Source organism: Protomyctophum parallelum, assembly GCF_964188405.1.
Source record: "Protomyctophum parallelum genome assembly, chromosome: 8".
Classification (NCBI taxonomy): domain Eukaryota; kingdom Metazoa; phylum Chordata; class Actinopteri; order Myctophiformes; family Myctophidae; genus Protomyctophum; species Protomyctophum parallelum.
This window is the reverse complement of record NC_139703.1, coordinates 46,426,734-46,443,235: the sequence shown is the minus strand read 5'-3', so window position 1 is coordinate 46,443,235 and position 16,502 is coordinate 46,426,734. Positions and strand designations below refer to the sequence as shown.

General features: G+C 42.7%; 1 protein-coding gene across 8 annotated transcripts in view; it reads right to left on the bottom strand.

Moving 5' to 3' along the window:
• Window positions 1–16,502, bottom strand: part of frmd4ba (FERM domain containing 4Ba) — a 53,010-nt gene that overhangs the window by 28,625 nt on the left and 7,883 nt on the right. For 7 of the 8 annotated variants that reach the window (XR_014569603.1, XR_014569604.1, XM_083770713.1 and 4 more), the window contains exon 1: window positions 5,343–5,534. The exons of the other annotated variant lie outside the window; for it this stretch is intronic. Coding sequence is in view for 5 of the 7 variants with exons in the window: in XM_083770713.1 (XP_083626839.1) it covers window positions 5,343–5,498 (156 nt within the window). In the remaining 2 variants the exon portion in view is untranslated. Of the gene's footprint in view, window positions 1–5,342; window positions 5,535–16,502 lie in introns of those variants that run through there. 8 annotated transcript variants of the gene reach the window in all.

Genomic DNA, 16,502 nt, shown 5'->3' with positions numbered 1-16,502 from the left:
TGTGTGTGTGTGGAGGGGGGGGTCCAGCTTGGCAGCCAGTCTTCTGTTCCACTCTCTGCATCGGCACCAGTGTAATGAAAATAAGAAAAGACCAAATCATATTGTCAGCGCTATTCCTGTGATGCAAGGAAATTGAATCATGAAGGGATTGAGGAGGCATCGAGGAGGTTAAATACAATTATCTCTCCATTGTCCCAATGAACGTCTGTCAGGTTCATTTTGGTGCAGGTGCAGTCAGCACAAGCACTCTCCAGTGTCAGACAGACATTAAAACTACCGTGTGGGTGAATGGTCTTCAAGTGGTATTTTGTTTTTGTTATGAACACATATTATAACTGCACACAATTCTATATTCCTCAACAGTAAACTGCCACGCTCTCAAATAATTCACACCGATGTTCAGACTAAACCAAATCTAAATGTCCCACATAGCACACTTTCCCCAGCTTAATTAACACTGTATCTGCAGCTAAATATTTATGCAATACACAGGGATGGGTGACAGGTGAGCACTGGCCTCCAAAATTAGAGCTATAATCAATTGCCCAATACCCTGTGAATTTGCATTTAAATTATATTTTATTTTATGTATTTATTGGGGGTTAGGGTTGGAGGGGGGCACCCACAACGATGCCCAAATTGTATCTGGGCCCACTCAGATTGACAGCTTTCACCCTGTATGAGATCATCACATTCCAGCCACACCCGCTTTTCAGAAGCGATGAGTGCGTGTGCCAACCCAAAAATAAGCACCTGGTCTCTTTATTTCTGCGTGCCGGTCACGGAAAGCAGTCAAACAGATAGTGACAGAAATAGTTATAATAAAAAAAACCTGTGTTCAAATGGATCCAATTTAGTTATTATTTAGTAGCTTAGGTTAATACTTTTTATTATTGGTTAAATATTTATAAAAACCCACAGACACAATTAATCACTTTCAACACTTTCTGGCTTCCCCAGTTTTCAGAAATGTTTTCAAAAATGAGAAAAGAGGACATCTACAAGCTCGTCTCATTGTGTAGCTATTTTCACTACTTTGTTTTCCACTGCCATAAAACAGGGCATTCATCTTATCTCTATAAATGCACCATGTCTCTGTGCATGTACGTAAGTGTGTACGAGTGTATGTCTGAAATCCATGTAACTCGAGAACAGTTCGCCCTACCGACTTAAAATTTGACAATCGACACACGTGTTCCACATCCCCACAGGGAGTGCAGTGCCCGGTGTTGAGTAGGTCGGACCCACGGTTGTCCAAAACCGCCACAAAAGGCCACGGGTACAACAACTATTGCATAGCCGGGTGGGGGATGGATCTCCAACTTCCATCGTTACCAACTCTGTACTCTACAGCCGGGCACTGGTCTAGTTTATGAAAAAACTAGATCCATATTAGGATGACAAATAAAGAGATACAAGGTTTGTTGTTACTCTCCTATACCAGGGCTTGACATTAAGGCTTGTCCGGTTGTCCGGGACAAGTAATACATCTTTCAGTACAAGTGCATTAAGAATGTACTTGTACGTTGGATAAGTGACTCCTGATTTAACTTTTTCTGTGACTCCTATAGCAGCCAACAATATTGTCTGGCACTATTATGTGGCTTTCCTAATAATCACCTTCCCAATATTGTTAATAGCACTAGAATGTCTGCGATCTTACATACATTTCATCCATCCATATTCAACCGTGCTCCAGACTTCCCTCTCCAGAGAAACATTAGTGACTTCCTCCTGGGGGATCCCGAGACGTTCCAAGGCCAGTGAGTCAATGTGTTTCCTCCGACTGCGCCTTGGTCTGCCCCGGGGGTCTCCTCCCAAATTGAGAAAGCCCGGAGGGGCGAAACGTTGTTGTATTAGGTTGAAATAAAAAAGACGGGGAGCAGAATTATATCGTGTGCGGACATTCCACCTTTTTCTTCATTTAATCATTTTTGGATCCAGCACCGTATTCTGAAACTGGGATGTGCATATCGTTTTCTTGCTTTCCAAATTCACAGCCATAGATCGGTCCCAGACGGTTAGCAGACTGACCACGTTGGCGTTTAAACTATACACGCAATACAAACTTTGTGTGTACTAACCCAGTAATTAATTCCCAAGAATGGAGTCAGATATTGTCTTCTAGTTTCATATCCATTTGAAAGTTCTGGCAGAAAATGTGTGTTAAGTAAAATATTGCGACTTTTCCGCGAGAAAAGTGGCAACAGTCCAAAACTGGGAACAGTCGATGTTTGGGAAGCACAAACATATGGGGCACACAATAGCAGGTGTGTTGCGATTGGTGTGGGGTAATTGATCACACCACCTATTTTGTGTGCCCCATACATTTGTCCTTCCTAAAGGAAGTTTTTATGTGTTCAGTCCTGCACTCATTCCGGGTCCCTCACCACAGCTTGTGGAAGAAGTGGAGAAATAAAAATACACGTTTTCTGCTAGAACTTTAAAATGAATATGAAACAGTCCCCAAAACTACTCCAATGCCGACGAGGTCAGTCTGCTAAGCGTGCGCGGATAGGACCGATCTATGGCTGTGTATTTGTAATACATGAAATGTATTTAAAATCAGACATTCTTGGGCTATTAAAAACTTGTAAACTGAGAATATTTATCTAATTTTCAAACCTGTATTCAACAAAACCAACTTACAGTTGATTTAAAATGTATTTGACGAATAATGGGAAATGTACTTGTCCGAAGGACAAGTGCCTGTAAAAGTTAATGTCAAGCCCTGCCTATACGGACTATAATGTCTTTCTCTGTTCAATTCTTTAAATAATAGTGTAAAGTGTCCATTGATGATGATGTTGCTTGGGCCCCTTGCCCCCTGACCCGGTGGCCAGTCCCAGTGCTGGACCCTCCCCTTTTCCTCTCAATAAAATATATAAAAGGGAGAAGATGACGCTCACACTGCCCACTTTTTAGGATTACTTTTCTTACACTGCCCACTTTTTAGGATTACTTTTCTTAGTTTATACCTTTTGAAAAAGTATTTTAACAAACTTATCAAACCACCGTTTGATCTAATTAAAATGTCCTTGTGGTAGTTTCTAGAGAGCATGGCTCTCAAGGCACCAGCTTCCTACTGAAAAGACTGGTGAGGGCAACATGTATTTCTGTGACTAAGTGTAAAACATGTGGCTTCAAACTGCCAGAGCCTGGCCTCTCTAGTGGAAAGTCAGGGTCATGTTGACTACCAGTGCGACCGCAGGGCGTGAACACAGGCTGGTGTTAAACCTTAATTCTACCAACTCATATTGTTCTCGTCACCACAACAGAGCTGTCCTTTCTCCTTTTTTTTTACCACAATTTACAGCCTACTTTTTTGCTTTATATTTATACACCCACAACCTCATTGACATTTACGGTTTTGCAGGCAAAATTGTGACTATGAATAAATTGTTTCATGTCATGTTAATGTCTCCACCAGACCGAATGCATCTTGATTGTCTCCACCAGGCCTTAGACATGAGGGGACAGAGTAGGTTTTGCACCCTGTCCGTCCGTGTATAGCTAATTTACGGCACCGTTGGCCCCGGTCGCTGCCAAACTGTGCACAGACCTGGATGCCAATTCCAAACCTCTGCCCCAAATCTTCCAGAACGGCCTGTTATAGTACCACCTTGAGGCCGATTCTTGCTAAACACATTTTTGTATATTACCCCTAAAGATTTAATCCATACATCACGCAAATCGGTACACATTTTTGCAAGACATCACAAATATTCCTGATCTGGTGCTTCGAGGAGCGCTTTTTCTAGTTTCAATTCAATTTCTTCCATTACTGGATTTGTTTTGCATGTCTCGTATCACAACATAATGTATATACTGTACATTTATATATATATATACACAAAGGTACTTTAAAAGAAAAATAAAGTACTTCATCTGACCTCACTAAACAACAGAATTCTGTGTGATTTGTCTTGGTAATTATTGTGACTGTTAATTACACAAGATCCACTGTCTAAGCAGGGATTAGTCACTATAGAAACCCTTTCAAGGATTGGTAGAGCTGTCCAGTGCACAATCCCGATTGGAGTTTGTTTATCAATGTTGCATTGTTACAGGCCTGTGAAATCAAAACACAGAAAACGGACAAAGGCCCTACAGTTAAGTCAGATTCGCTAATCACAGCTAACCACAGGGAACCAACCAATGCCAGGTTCACTTCTCAAACCTATCTATGAGTTTAATAGGATTCACACTCCCTAGGTCATTTTGTGCATGCATGAGTTTTGAAGGCAAAGTTTATCCTTTAACATGAACATGAAAACACATTATTTCCCACCATACACTTGCGGACCTCTGCGGCCTTAGCAGAGGTTTTGAGATAAATACAAAATAACAGAAAGGCAGTATACGGCTCGCTGGCCTGAAACCAACTGAAGAGATAACCACTTCTTTGTAAAGAGAGGATCACCATGTTGAAAAGGAAGGTCAGATGCTATGTAATGACCATGACGGCGAGGTCATCCCCCTAAAGCCCTGTCATTATGGGCAGAAGAGCTCTGATGGAGCCCCTTTCATATGACCCCCAGCCCCTGACCTATAGATGGGGTTAGCAGCATCCACCCTGCCGTTTTTGACAACCACCACTCCCTTCTTCCTCTCTGAAACCTGGTAATGTTGAGTCACCCATGTGACATGAAAGCTATTACGAAATAACAAATATTGACAGGGACATTTTGAAATTAAAATACTGTAAAATACTGTGGGAAAAAAAAGGGAGAGCATAAAAGGAAACCTAGTTGAATACTTTTCGCTGTGCTGTACTTGTACTGTACATTGACAATAAATTGAATCTCATCTCATCTCATCTCATTCCAGTAGACACTGGAATTCCAGTAGACACTGGAAAGGCAAGTATGGAACACACGGTGTTCGGTCAGGTGTTCCAGCACCAAATAAGTTGCATTATTTTCCATTTGCTTCACGACAGCCAGACGGTGAGATCAAACAGTTGGTCATGTTGCTTTCTAACGACTGCCATATGTGCGGGGAGACAGACCCTTGTTAAAACAGGCTGTGTGACTCACTAGGAAACAGTATGTGTGTTGTCCACAAAAGCAAACACACGTACACACAAACACAAAATTGTTAGTGCATTTGAATAAACATACGGTAGAGTTTAGCTGTGCTTAAAGGAAAGCTGGTTTACTCTTTTGAATAAACAATTAAAACGTTAGACGGGAAGTCACCATAAAACACCTGGTGCCAAGTCGTTCCAAACATAATCTGTCAATAAAGCAATCAATAAATTCCACAACACATAATTAGTATGTATACTATGTAGTAACCCTCAATTAGTGAGTTGGCCATCATTCTACAGGCCAGCGTACCTGGTCTCCGATGCTGAGCAATGTCCCTAGGAAGCGACGGCACGGCATCAGTCTCCGGTCGTACCATCTCTTTAGTGAATGGTGTGCCACGCTCCAGAAAAACTGGCTACCTGACGCTACCAGGTCATCCATGTCACGCACTATGTGCACAGCCATGGCTGGTAAGAGTTTACTGCTGATAAAGCCTTCTTGTTTCTCAGAACTAACTAAAGTTTCTGCCAGTAAAAGAAAAAAGCAGACTCTGTCCACTTCGACCCGAGATGCTCACTGGACTGAGCAGGCAAACTGCACCACTTTGTTTGGCTCTGTTCTCAGAAAATGCTACAGTCCTGTAGTACTATGTGTGAGTACTTAAGTGATGTCAGTGCTCTGGAAAGCCTGGAGTAGTGTAGCATGCCTCAGGCTTGCATCCCAGCCATCCGCCCTGGGCCCTGGTCCAAGACACAGCCTCATTGCGAAGAGGGGAGGGCCGGACAGGGCAGGACTATAGAGTTTCTGCCTTCAAGGCTCTGCCTTCCATCCACACAAGACAAGACTTGTTTACAAATACAGGGTATATTCAGAAACAAAGTCTGACCGTCCTTTCCACTCTCTCTCCTCAAGAATGTTATCATCTCTGTGACTCATATTCGTATTCTTTTTAGTTTTAGTTTGTTTCTTTAGTTGGGAGTTATATTTTTGTCTCTGTAAACTTCAGATGCAGAATTCAGTTCGTGAGAATATCACACACCTTTTAGTGTGTGAACTCTTGCAAATGGCATTGGCTTAACTGTTATATCACAGCATGTTTTTGCATCGATATTTTATTGCCACGAAAGGAGAGACAGCAATTATTTCATACTCTGGGTTCAGATCTGAATGGACAAAAGATCAAAGTGTCATTCACTTGACTCATGTCAACTTCAGTGGAATGTCCGCTGTTCTCTATCGTATCAGAGACTATCTCTCCACCCAACATATTTCATATGTATGGGGAATGTCCCCACCTCACTTGTGACGTGGATATCTCTTTAAGACACACCAGTTGTACTGGCACGCACGGGTATATAAGGCCCAGGTGTGCGTGATGGAATGTCCGCTGTTCTCTGGTGCGGTTCATCTGGAAAACGAATGTCTGCCTGTTTGCGCTACGCTCATTTCTAAGAATCCTAAAGAGTCCAGTCCAACCCAGACACAATATGATGCATACTGTATACCCCACAACAACACATGGCCCAAGTGAGCAATAGCAATAGCAGCATGCCAGCATCTGTAAATGGTAGCGGCAGGTACAGTATGTAGTCTGTTATACTGTAAATACTGGTCTGTCACTGAAAGTTCACCGGTTCAAATACATAGATTGGCTAGAATTGTCTTCAGAAAATGTGAATAATAAGTATTCATGACAATCATATGCTTTCCTGATCGGGATCAGTTAAGCATCGAATTGTATCTAATCCATTTAAATCCACAGATGTGTGATTGCCCTTGAGATATGGTATAAATTGAAATTGAAACCATAGAGGTTTACCCTCATTTGCAAAGCTGTCAAGAAAATATCACATATACATTATTGCCCAATGCCCATGCAAACAGTGGGCTGGCAATTACTGAACAGTGGCAGCTGTGACATTGGGACAGTACGGAATAGCAAGTCTCAGTCAGGCATAGGGACCGACATATTCATCCATGCAGATGCTGAATATTGTACCATGTAATCGATGGAAAAATCTATCTCCAGTCCTAACCTCTGTAGTCTGTACTCTGATTGTGAGGGGAGAGGGGAGATCGGGGTTTATTTCACATTGCAGAATTTAGCTTTCATAAATATATTCACAAACACATTTTTATGTAACGGTTCTTGAACACTAGTGGCAGGTGCTTTCATAAACATATTCATGAACATGTTTTTTTAATGCAATGGTTTCAACACCAGTGACAGGTGCCAACAGAATTAACCCATTTTGGTGTTTTAAACAATGTTATAATTTAGCTATTGAAAAATAGCAGATCTACAAGCTTATAGCGCGCTACGAGCTTGTAGGTCTGCTATTTTTGAAAAATCGTGAAAATATTTATTTCAGAAAACTGGAGGATTTAGAAGACTTTTTCAAAAATTTCGAGGTCAGGCCAAAATGGGTTAAGGAAACCAAACAAAGGCATCCTGGAGTTGAAGTAGGGCTGGAGACAATAACCGTATTACCACAGTTATGTGACCAGCTCAGTGGTCACAGAGTGGTTATAGAGTCCGCTCTGAGATTGACCAGCTCGGTGGTCACAGAGTGGTTATAGAGTCCGCTCTGAGAGTGACCAGCTCAGTGGTCACAGAGTGGTTATAGAGTCCGCTCTGAGATTGACCAGCTCGGTGGTCACAGAGTGGTTATAGAGTCCGCTCTGAGAGTGACCAGCTCAGTGGTCACAGAGTGGTTATAGAGTCCGCTCTGAGATTGGGAGGTCAGGGTTTGATTTCTATTGGTACCACATAGACTATTAAATGCTTGTACATCATGGCTGGGGGATGTACATGTACATGAAGTCACCTCACGCAGTCACGCTACAGAAACAGGAGATAGGCTCCTGTCTAATGGCTCGGCAAGAGCCACGGCATACTACTTTATTACCTTTATACCATTCTGACCTGAGATCAGATTCATACGAGGTTTCCACTGGACACACACTGGTCTGATGAACCCATTCTGACCTGAGATCAGATTCTAAAAATGTCAGTCGTTCTTCGATTTTTCAAAAATAGCAGACCTACAAGCTCATATCGCGCCACTCGGTGGCGCGATATGAGCTTGTAGATCTGCTATTTTTCAATAGGTAAAGCACGACATGATGCTAACACCAAAATGGGTTCCCGTTCAGAATGGGTTATGTGATGCATACATTTTTGAAGATTATTTTATATATTTAGTTTATTTTATTTTGTACAGTTACAGTAGTGCATATGATGTGTGATATGAAATCTAAACTTACCATAAACACAATAATTAGTTAACATAATCACTGACCGCCTTTCATTCAGGCTTTTGGGGAAAAGTCTAATTCAGCTTAGTGAAAGGAGTAGGGGCCTGTGAGCCTGTGGAGGATAAGTTCTTGAGCTGTACAGAAAACCTTCAAATTCAATAGACAGGACAACAGGACAAAGACATCTGTATGTATGAGACAGAAGCATAAATATTTGTTTAAAAACAATGTTTTTCAGCAAGCCACTGTTATAGGCCTACACTGTTGCATCGACTGTTGCGTCGACTCTGTAGCATCGAGGCAATATATGACAAATATATTCACTGCGCAATAAAATAGGCCCACTATAATCTAAAAATCACATCAAATGATTTCCATCAACCCTCTATGACACATCAAATGATTTCCATCAACCCTCTATGACACAGTTTAATTTACGAGCTACACTTTTAGGGTGAGATTTATTGATATGACTGACAACTTGTTATTCCAGTGGTCTATCCATCTTCTGAATGTTTTATACACTTCATAGTGGCAACTACTTCCAGACCCAGGGGGGGGGGGGGAGGGGGGGGGGGGGTGGAAGCTTTTCTGGGTTTAGTTTGGCTCGGTGGCTAAAGCTCATATGGAAACACTGGAGATTTAAAGGGTTAAAAGAATTAAAACGTATACATTGTACTAAAATGGCATGTAGGGGTTGTTTTGGTGCCGTCCTTAAACATACCTAAGAACATTTTATCCTAACCTATCCTTGTTAACTGCTATACCATTTTAACATGAAAGTAATTTAAAAACACTCAATTTATTATAATACAAGAAAGGTCTTTGCAACAGAGGGCCCAGTGACATAACCAAGTTGGTATTGATGTTATTGATGGAGGGATGAGCATTAGGGCGTGGTTAGAATTGGATTGATCCATTTCTGGAGGGTACAATACATTAGGGACCCATAGTCACACTGTACTGGAAGCAATGCTGTAGTAATTACACATTATACACAACAGCAAAACAAAAGACCAAGAGAACACAGCTGACCTCAGTGACAGGCGTGACCGACAGATGTGGCTGGACACACACAAGTCTGTCTCGCACGAGTCTGTCAAAAAGCTTAACAGATGGAGGATAAAAATGTTGTAACATGATTTTCTTTTCTTGTATCCATTATTAATTCTATGTACTGCTGACACACACACACACCCCTTCTTTTCGCTGCAAAGTAAGGCTGTACCCTAGCCCTGTTTTTTGTGAGAACTTCGCCAGGAATTTTCGAGCGAACCTTCGAACCACTCGTTTCTAATGAATTCGCACCCCGAATGTTCAGGGACAGCCACACCAGTGCAAAGCAAGGCGTTTCATCTGGGGAACACAAACAGAGGTGGTTCTCCATCTTTCATCTGAAGTCACCACACTGTCCGAATATGGAGCTCTAGTGGACAAAGTCTACACAACTGGATCAGGATGCATTCAGTGTATAAGATTCTCCTTGCAGAGAAAGACAAAACAAGATGTGTTTTCACAACACAATAATGTACAGGTTGTCATTATCAATGTCATCACATGCCAATGCATGCGCACGCACGTGCACCTCACACAATATCCACAGATCACAAATCGATAGTCCCAGCTGACATCCATGCTGGATGACCAGAGGTTTGATACTGTATGAGGGGGTGCAGCAATAGGCAAGCCAGCTTCCAGCTGGAATTACCGTGTCTGTATTTTTGGAGTACATGAATTTACTTCTGCACAAGCTCTAACAGAGGTAGCCATTCTCCATTGGATCCACCAACTGTCTGTCCTCCTCATCTGAACATAAATGCTTCCGTAATAAATCACTTCATATTATCATTTGAAGCAATGATGATGCCATTACCATATTGGGTTTAGCTCTGTATAATGACTCAGCCAGGGCCATGACTAATAAATATAGCTTAGATGTTATTCTCTGTGCTTTGTTGCTCATAACTATTTTTAAGTCAAAACATTTCCCATTGTCATCATCTTCCTTGATTCTGATTCATTGGGTGACCTGACCTTACTGGTTGACCTTACTTACGAAAAATGTAATGAATTCAACAGACAGAGCTGTATTACAAATGTATTTGATAATCAGTCAGATCAAGTCTTGGCTACAGGCAGACAAAGATACCAAATTAAGAATTAGTGTACAAATGTTTGATTATTATTTTGTTTATGTACATATATTTAAGCTGTGATACTATTTGTAATTTGTACTTATACTGCCAAATGATACAAAAGCCTCTTTAATCTAAATAAATCTACATCATACTAGCTACTAGTAACGTGACATTCTCACTCATTCAGCTGGTAGTGGTCCCAGTTTAACCACTTTAAGTTAGAAAAAGGAGAAAAAGACAATTTAGAGACAGATTAGATTCGTTTTTTGCAACACAAACCGTTTAGACGGGGGTCTGTGATTGTGATTTCGGGGAAAAAACACACCCGTGTGAAGTGAGAGGCGCTCTAATCATCGTACATCATCATCAAGAATGGTGGTCCCTTATTGGCCAAGGGTTTCCACCGACATATGCCCATTTGCTCAGACACATGACGTAAATTCTCCATTCATTGTCAATGGCATTTTTTTATGTTTGTTCAGACAACATTAAAGCTGCGCCCCTCAGAAATGACAGACGTTTCGGCTATCCAGCCTTAATCGGTGTGATTGCCCAAATACATTTGGTGGTCCTTGACATGAAAAATCTGGACAAACACTGTCCTACATAAACACGTTCACATTCCACCGCGCCTCAAGACAAAATCAGGCTGATCCGGTGCGTCTCAGGAGCCGACACATATAGCTGAATAACCCATTCTGAACGGGCACCCATTTTGGTGTCAGCATCATGTTATGCTCTAGCTATTTAAAAATAGCAGATCTACAAGCTCATATCGCGCCACCGAGTGGCGCGATACGAGCTTGTAGGTCTGCTATTTTTGAAAAATCGAAGAGCGACTGACATTTTTAGAATCTGATCTCAGGTCAGAATGGGTTCATCAGACCAGTGTGTGTCCAGCGGAAACCTCGCATGAATCTGATCTCAGGTCAGCATGGGATAAAGAAGGCACTGGAGCAACTTGGACGATTGGGGCCTTTTTATTTTGATAACAGGGTGCAAAGCACAGAAGGAAAGAAATCTATATAAGATTACATCTTCATCAGGTCACGTTCTCACCCCTATCACAGACTCTCCCTGATTCCTGCCTGGTACCACAGTGGGCAAACAGCATGACCTCACACCACTGCCCATCACCGACTCTGATGTCACTCCAAATGTCGACATTTCACCAACAAAGCCATATATGCTCCACACAAGACAAGATCACGCCATTTTCCATGACGCCTAGAGGCCACTTGACAAGCTATTGTTTCCCTCAAACAAAGTACAATCAATTGTTGAGCCCCAGCTAATCAGGGTGCAATAGTCACTTGTCACCAGCAGATGGGGAAATGTCACTGGACAGTATCACCCAGAGGGGACAAAACAAGAAAATACATTTATGCTGGAGATTGCGCACAAAATTATGCCCCGAGTACCTAGTCTATTACCTATATGAAAAAACACCTATTTTCTCTCAAATGGGGAGTCTCATTTAACTCGTAGTGCAGACGATGCTCTGCCTCAAGCCTGGCCTGAAAGGGTTCTGTCTGTATTCATTTAGCAGACTCCTCAGTTCAATTCCCAAAGTTCAATGTTAATGGGCTAGGCTCTGTTGAGAATACATGGCAGAGCAAGGGGAGTGGCGCCGCCAAGATCATCATAGTTCCCTGTCCCCAGGCTCATTTCTAAGGGATGGCAATTACCATTTACAGTAAGTGGTAGATTAATTGTCTGAAAGGGGAAGGCCTCCCACTGAAACGTTCATATTCTGTCGTACGACAGTGTTGCTCGCTCGAAAATAACAAAGATTTTCGAGTGTGCAACATGACACAGTTGTGTCACGACGAAATAACGAATTAGAAGACTCAAAAATGAGACTGAACAGAGCCTGAGCAGGGAGGTCAGAGAAACAGCTGTCGCCCACATGGCCCCACAGCTGATGGGCCATGCCACATACAGAGACTGCAGCTGACGGGCTGAATGGAACACATACCGTACACAGTATGCACGACACACGGCATAGCACACGTAAGCGGCATGCCCCGTAGCGCTCACACACCCTTTTCCACCTGCTGTTGCCCCCTTGCCTTCAAGGGACACTGTCCTCACTTGACTATAGCTAGCTTAGACTGACTCAATAGTTCGAAATGGAGCAGGTGGGTGTCATGACACGCTGTGGTGACGATTTGTTTCTATGAATCATAAATTAATGGATTAAAAATACATCTCATAAAACATGAACAAAGCAAATTGTCTCAAACCATGCATACATGCGAATGCGTTGTGTTCACTGCTGTGATGTGTGTGAAAATGAGCTCCTGGTTTTAAGAAACATCTGCCCTAAAGGCCTACAAATCCTCATTATACTGTTAGTGTATATCTTTATTGTCTGGAATAAAAATTGCCACCATATCTGTTTAAATCATGAGGGATCTCAATTATGCCCAATTAAAGCCATGGGATAAAGCTTCAGTTGCCAGATGAATGGAGAGAAAAGCGTTTTTGTGTGTGTTGATGTGATACAGTCAGGCCCAGCTTTGTGCAGCCCGGCAGGGGGTGGGAAGAGAAAAGAAGCAAAGCAGAGGGGAGAGAGGGCCTGGGGGTTGAGGCCTGCCGCCACTGGCCCCCCATCAGCTTGTCTGTTGCGGCTGGGGAATTGGGGGCTGGCCCTCCATGCTGTACGGAACGGCGCTCAGGGCCGCGCTGGGGGCTGTGGGCCATGACAAACGCTAGTGTGTATAACCCAGATGCCATGAAGCAGAGTAGGTCAGAGTGTGTGTGTATGGGAGGGTGGGGGGAACAGAAGCCATAGTGTGGGCCACCATCCACAGACATGTCTGCTATATCAAAATCCCCCCCCCCCCCCCCCCCCAAGCACTCCTCAGATGGTACATGAAGAGTCACTGGTTGTCAACGAGTATAATGAATGGGCTCATTTCCACAAGTGCCTGAAGACGGACAAGAGCCGCGCCCGCATCCGAAACGGTAGAGAAATGACGGAGTTACCATGTGAGGGTCCCCGAGGGTCCCCGGAACAACCAGATTCCAGACCCCCAGGAACACGCCCAGGGGTCTGGCAAGCCGCTGCGCGTCCGAAACGGTCGAGAAATGACAGAGTTACCATGTGGGGGTCCGTGTGGGGGTCCCCGGAACATCTAGAACCCCAGGAACGGCCCAGGGCTCGTACTGTAGTGTACTCACTTTACTCTGTGCTGTACTCTACTGGCCACTTTAGGTGTTGCAGCTTTCCGTGCTCGGACATACAGACAGACACAGACATACGGATGGACGGACACATATCTCCGTAATGGAGCGGAGGCACCGCTCAAAAACTAAATATTCTGCAGGTCTACAGTGACTTCTCACGTCTGGCATGAGCCCTAAACTTAAGCACTGACTGATATCTCGGATTCATATTATTTTAGGCATGTATTTAACCTGATATATGATACCATTACCATAGTATCAACACATTTCATAACACTTAAACTGTCCTAATGAGAGCTACAGCCTATAGCATGTTAACATTTAACAAATTACATTTAATCTCTAGAGATAATCCTCTTCAAGTTCGTCACAGTCAATCCAATTTGCCAACTACATGATCAATGACATGATGTTTATCACACAAAGCATGCAGCTACGTGTATGACAGCTGGTCAAGAGGGCCCTGAGAGCTTTGCCATTGGAATATTGTCTCATAGATAGAAAATGCAAAGACAAATGCATTGAAAACGGCTCTGTCACAATAATGTGAAGCAGTATTTTAACTTCAGGGAATGTAAGTTCACAGAGAGTCAAGTGAGGACAACTGTGTTAAAATGTAATGCATTTAATGCTCTACTGAGCAATAAGGCGTCAGAGGAGAGGATCTGTTTATGCTTCACTTCACTTCAAGTAGAAATTTTAATTCAACATTGTCCCTCACTGTCTGCACTAACATTTCTCATGTTTGTGGAATTAACTGTGCACACTAAAGGTTAATTGTCTTTGCCAGGCCGATGGGCCAGGAGGCAAAGACTATGGTTTCGCCCCTGTGTCTGTGTGTCAAGGAAGACACTCCATCCCAAATATTTAGAATCGGCCTCATATAGTGTCGCCCTGGTGTAGGCCAGTCCTCTTTGCATTTTGGCATATAACTCTTGAACTGTATTTTGTACAATCAAACATTTTCCCCTGGATTCCTTAAAAATCACAACGCAACTGCCACGGCCATTTCCCCTTTAGAAATCTTTTCCACCATTTAGCATTTTCTTCAAGCCAACACTTTCTGTTACTACTCCTGCAGATTGTTTCCAAAATGTACACAAATCGGTACACATGATCTCTGGACTGAGTCATGTGAAATTTGTGAAAACAATGCATCATTCAGAAATGTCTCTATTCCCTTCCAATTGGCTATGATTCCAATGTTTGCGAGCGGGGCCCATTTGACCAAAAATAATTAAATCACACATAAATCACAATAAATCACACATTGAAAGGCCTCTAAATAATGCAGAGTTGAAAGCAATTCATGTTTCACATAAACCCATAGGGGGAGTTACCAATCCTACAAATGTCAAACAGAGGTTTGGTAATCCATGCTGTTTGACTATAATTTCCTTCAAAAACAAAAACACACATCCATTTAAAGCCCATGTTCGAATTGCATTTTGAGGGGCCTCTATAGGCAGAAGCGTTTCCACTTCTGCCCATAAAGTGTCGCAGCCCCGCCCACTTTCAAGACTAGGGCAACGGAAGAGAATTTCCCATTCATTTTTCCATAGAAGTTTCAGAAAGTATTTATTTAAAGACCTTTAAGCCAACTCGGCTCCTGACAAATCATGTTTATAATTCTAATTATTTCTCGGCTCCTGACAAATCATGTTTATAATTCTAATTATTTAGTTTGTCGCAAAATAATTGTGTTTATGGTCATGATTTGTCAGGAGCTGAGTTGGCTGTCTATGACTAAGGCCGTCTATGGACGGCCTTAGTCATTTAGTTAAACGTCTTAGTTTTAGTTATTTAGTTAAACGTCTATGGAAGGGAAATTCTCTTCCGATGCCCTCGTCGTTCTGAAAGGGGGGGGGGGGGGGGGGGGGACTGCGACGCTCTATAAATATGAAAATATGAACCATATGTTGTAGAAACTATAGAAACTATTTCCCCCTGGAGCTTCCTCATGTCCTGATGCAGCCCTGGGTATGCCACACAGCCTGGTGAAGACCTAGCCGGCATGCCCAGACTATAAGGGCAATTTGTTTTGCAATGGCAGATTTGTCTGGTTTCCAGGCTAGCAAACACAGGCACTCCAAAGAGTGTCCTTATCGCTTTTAATGACATGTTTTCAACTGACATAATTGTTGATGCAACACATTTGTGCAATGAAGTACTAAGATGAAATTCTTTCCTACAGTTTGAGTCATGTAACTACATCTTCACACCCTTCAGACATGTATTTCTGACAGAAGGTGCCAAACACGAAAATGACAATCTGAATGTAATTTGGCTGTCAAACCTTCAGGTGAGAAAATAATTTCCAAAATTCTAGCAACAAGATCATCATCCTATAATAATAGCGATTAGCCACTGCCTTCCCCGTAGGGGAGCAGGAGTATTACTTTACCACCCAGTGAGGTTGACACCTGTTACAGTACAGTACTCTGCTATAGTAGTAGTAATACAGCCACAATGCTTTTCGAGTGATGTGCATTTGCTGCCGTCATATCGTCTTTCGCTGCGTTATCCAGGTCACATGATCGGCACTCGGCAGATACCCTACACACACAGACCTGACATCGTCAATTTAGCCTGATGGCTGTGGGCAAAGATTGATTGTGACTAAAGGGTAACATCATATGAGGTGAAGTGGTAGTGTAGTTCTGATGAGCTAATGTTGCTGATGGACACCTTTAGTTGTCTTTATGAACGCTTACACGAGGGGCCCCAACGCTACTGTAAATGTGCTGCTATTTGAGCCAGGCATGCTCCTGCAACAACAATAGGCCATATAGTAGGGGAAAGGGTACCCATAGAGCCATTCTAACAGGATAACCCACGCATTGATCCATCGAGAAGTGGCCTAGGCGCCCGAACAGTACAG